Here is a 3,909-nt window from a genome sequence, read left to right on the forward strand (position 1 = left end):
CAATTTAATTAATTAGTCTTTGATAACTAAATCAAATTGCGCTTTGAATATACTTGTTTTCTTCATTGAATTGATGCCCACAACTTTTTGCGTGAATCATACAGGCTGTGTGACTGACTGAGCATTTCAATTGCAACTTAATCGAATATGATCGACAAAAAAAAAAAAAATCGAATATGTGACCAGCAACCACATGCAAATAGTATGGATTGACCAAAATGAAAAGGAGTATGGATTGACCACTGACGTGGCAGGGTTTCCAGGCTCTGAAGAATTGGTCCACTACGAGGGTTGAGAGTATAGGGCATTTCCGTCAACACGGTCAAAAAAAATAACGACCATGCAAACCCCCAGAGTTTCTCTGTTCCTCGTAACTGACTCCCCAATTAACTAACAAGCTTAATTACTGAGTCCACAACCTCTCACGGGTTGCCACGTGGCTAGAGTGATGCCTTTATATATAAACGAGACAGTAACCTAATTCGCTAGTTTTACAGTTACCATCAAAACATATATTACATACATATACGTATACGTACATATATACGATACGATGGCGACCGTAGCTGCTGCTCCTCCCGTTCCTACTACTACCAACAATAACACCGAAACCCACAAGAAGAACAGGATTCAGGTTTCCAACACAAAGAAACCTCTTTTCTTTTATGTTAATCTCGCTAAGGTACACACTTTCTTCTTTAGTTAATTACTTTCACTTTAATTAATTAATTACTTACTACTTAATTATTGAAATTTTACTTTTCTCATTTTGTTTTATATGCTATGATCGATGATGGGATGGGATAGGTGAGTCTACTCGAAATAAGAAGAAAAAAAAAAAAAACCAAACATTTACCCTTCAAGAGAATTGGGGCATATTCTAATTATAATTAATGAGTTGATTGATGTCGAACCACCTAAATTTTGTCTAGTGAACTCTTTTTATACAAAACGGCTGTGCTCAAAACGGCTTGTATTTATATTCACTCATATTTAAAAAAATGTGTTAATACATAATAATTAAATGTGATTACTCACATAAAGATGTCTTCATATGAAGAAGATAGCTAAGATATTAACACATGTTATGTTAAATAATTTAATTAAATATAACAAATCATCTAACCATTCTCAATTATTATTTTTATTTTAAAATATCTCTATTGAATAGTCACCATTAAATTTTTGTTAGTTTAGAATAATTAAGTATATATATATATATATATATATATATATATATATATATATATATATATATATATATATATATATACTATATGCATACTAAAATTCAGTCATCAAATTAATTATCATATTATTACATATATTATTTAACTTATTTTTAATATATATTTTATATTTCACTATATATTTCACAACATGGACGAAGATGTATATATGTCGCCCCACTTATCTTTGTGCGTGTAATAATGTCACGTTGTTCTAAACTTTTGATTGAACCATCTTCACTAATTTGAATTATCCATTTAGCTAAATCTAATCAAATTCTTGGTTAAAATGGTGCTGTGAGTAAATCTCGCACACTGTCTAGAAAAACAATGTTTAATCTAGATAGCCTTATTAGTCAGTTAATTTTAATGATTAATTAGGTGCAATTATTATAAATATTGTTGTTTGATGCAGAGGTACATACAGCAGCACGATGAGGTTGAGCTCTCTGCTCTTGGAATGGGTACCGCTGTTCACTCAAAATTATTATATTTTTTTCATTCATTATTACTTAGTTATTAATTAACTAGTTTCTGACATCCTTTAACTAATTATAGCGCTGGCAGCTTTTGTTATCTCTTAAGTGTTGTTATTGCCTATTATTAGTTTGAAGTAGTAACACTTGAATTCATGGGAATAATTAACATTGGTGATATAGCATCCAAATATTTCTCAATCTATTAAAAAAATGTTATGTTTGCACAGCTATAACTACAGTTGTCACAATAGCTGAGATTTTGAAGAACAATGGACTTGCCACTGAAAAGAGTAAGTCTCATAATTTATTATTACATTTTAATTTTGGTTATATACATGTAGTTGTGCTAATCAATTTAATAATCTTGGGATGATTCAGAAGTTTTGACCTCAACAGTTGGCATGAAAGATGAGAACAAAGGTCGTCTGGTCCAGAAGGCAAAGGTTAGTTTCAAAAGGAGTGGATCTTCAATTTGCTCAATGGCCAAAATTGCAAAGAACATATTTGTCTTTCGAAAACAAAAAAAATAATGATGTCTCAATAGAAAAAAAAGATTTATCTTATATGATTTTAAAATAGGGGTAACCAATTATAACTTTTTCCCATAAAAATTTCCTACATGTACAAAAGAACTAAATGTGTCACATTTTACTCTTTAATTGATAGAGACAAATTGATCCAATAAATAATTCATAAGAGATGAATCTGTTAAAATTGATTATATGAATTAAAGGACATCGTACTAAAATTTACTGAGTTTTATCAAATCTCTTATAGGGTAGCCAAATAAGTTATCAATTTTGTCAATTACATAAAATAATCAAGTTGCAAAATTTTTTTTCTTTCGAAGAATCAAAAACAAACACACCCATATTAAGTTCAAAATTTTCCTGGGTGATTTATATATTCTTGTTGGTATTTGTAGATTGAGATTGTGCTGGGGAAATCTGAGAAATTTGATAACCTGATGGTTGCTGCCAACACAAGTGAATCACATCAACCAGCTGGTAATGATGACAAGAAATGACAAATATAGAGAGAGAGAGAAAGAGAAGAGAGAGAGGAGAAGAGCCATGTCAATGTGCAACTACTTGTAGCCAAATATATGTCTGATTCTTTTTGTACTGGGTATTATTATTTTTCTTTTTTCTGCATCCATAGTAGAAGTAAATAGGGGGAGTAGATTTTATAGATAACTATTGCTTCAATTAAAAAGGGTCGTGAAGCTGCATATTTTCCATTATCACCTTTAAATTTATTTTCCCTTCACTGCACATATATGACGATAATGATCATTATTACATGATTCTTTTAATGATTTGTTATCTCAGATTCTTTGTTAGTCTCGTTTAGATATTCCATATTCCATCTGCTATACAATATCAATTATTTTTAGATAATACGAAAACATAATCATAACAATGAAATGCAACCATTTGCAACAAAGGTCAATTGCTTGGTCTCTGACTCCAACAGTTTAACATTTGCACTTTGCTTGTAATACCAAATTCTCATCTTTCAATCAAATTTAACACTTTAACATGACAAAAAGAACTTTAACACCGGTAATACAATGACTCGGAACACGGAAAATCGATTTTAAATGGTTGGAACTGATTTTTAAGCTCAAAACTGATTTTATTTTATTTTATTGTTTTTTTTTTTAAAAGAAGAAAAAAAGCATACGAGACAAGTTGCCCTTCTACTTTGTTGTTCTTGAGTTTAAACCAAATTCAAGTAAGTAAAATAAATCAAGAGAAACTAGCTTAATAAATAAGCAAGGGATGAGACAAAGCAACTTAAATATTCCATCAACTTCTTTTGTGGTATATAAATTCCCAACTTGGCTATTAGATCCCTTCAACCATATGTATCTCAATTTATATTTGCAACATTATCTCTATGACAAGGAAATACTGCTTGACATTTGGGCAAATCAACTTCACCTATTAATTACATGTAATATTGTCTATGTGCAGTATTGTAATAAAAATGTGACGACATCTAAAAGGGATGCATTGCACTATATCCTTTATGCATAATATTTCCAAAATTATGTACATATAAACTATAATTACTTTGGATTGATTAAGCAACTTCTTTGCCATTACGCCATGAGTTTATATGATGTGCTACATGGCGTCATGGTTGCAGGCATTCAGCAATATTGGTGCCTTCAAAAGGAGTTAATTTTAATTTTC

General features: G+C 30.3%; 1 protein-coding gene across 1 annotated transcript; it reads left to right on the forward strand.

Moving 5' to 3' along the window:
• The first annotated feature begins 553 nt into the window (after positions 1-553).
• Positions 554-2,788, forward strand: LOC130951548 (uncharacterized protein At2g34160-like). The gene is made up of 5 exons (XM_057880231.1): positions 554-682; positions 1,645-1,693; positions 1,936-1,998; positions 2,087-2,151; positions 2,634-2,788. The coding sequence occupies exons 1-5, from the start codon at positions 554-556 to the stop codon at positions 2,733-2,735; spliced, it is 408 nt and encodes a 135-aa protein (XP_057736214.1). The 3' UTR covers positions 2,736-2,788.
• The last annotated feature ends 1,121 nt before the right edge of the window (positions 2,789-3,909 follow it).

Source organism: Arachis stenosperma, chromosome 9 (assembly GCF_014773155.1).
Source record: "Arachis stenosperma cultivar V10309 chromosome 9, arast.V10309.gnm1.PFL2, whole genome shotgun sequence".
Taxonomy (NCBI): domain Eukaryota; kingdom Viridiplantae; phylum Streptophyta; class Magnoliopsida; order Fabales; family Fabaceae; genus Arachis; species Arachis stenosperma.

Excerpts from the sequence above, each read along its gene's own strand:
- LOC130951548 (XM_057880231.1), top strand. The coding sequence starts at position 554 with ATGGCGACCGTAGCTGCTGCTCCTCCCGTTCCTACTACTACCAACAAT. Across the intron at positions 683-1,644 it reads TTTATGTTAATCTCGCTAAG|AGGTACATACAGCAGCACGA; the intron begins GTACACACTTTC and ends TGTTTGATGCAG. Across the intron at positions 1,694-1,935 it reads GCTCTCTGCTCTTGGAATGG|CTATAACTACAGTTGTCACA; the intron begins GTACCGCTGTTC and ends ATGTTTGCACAG.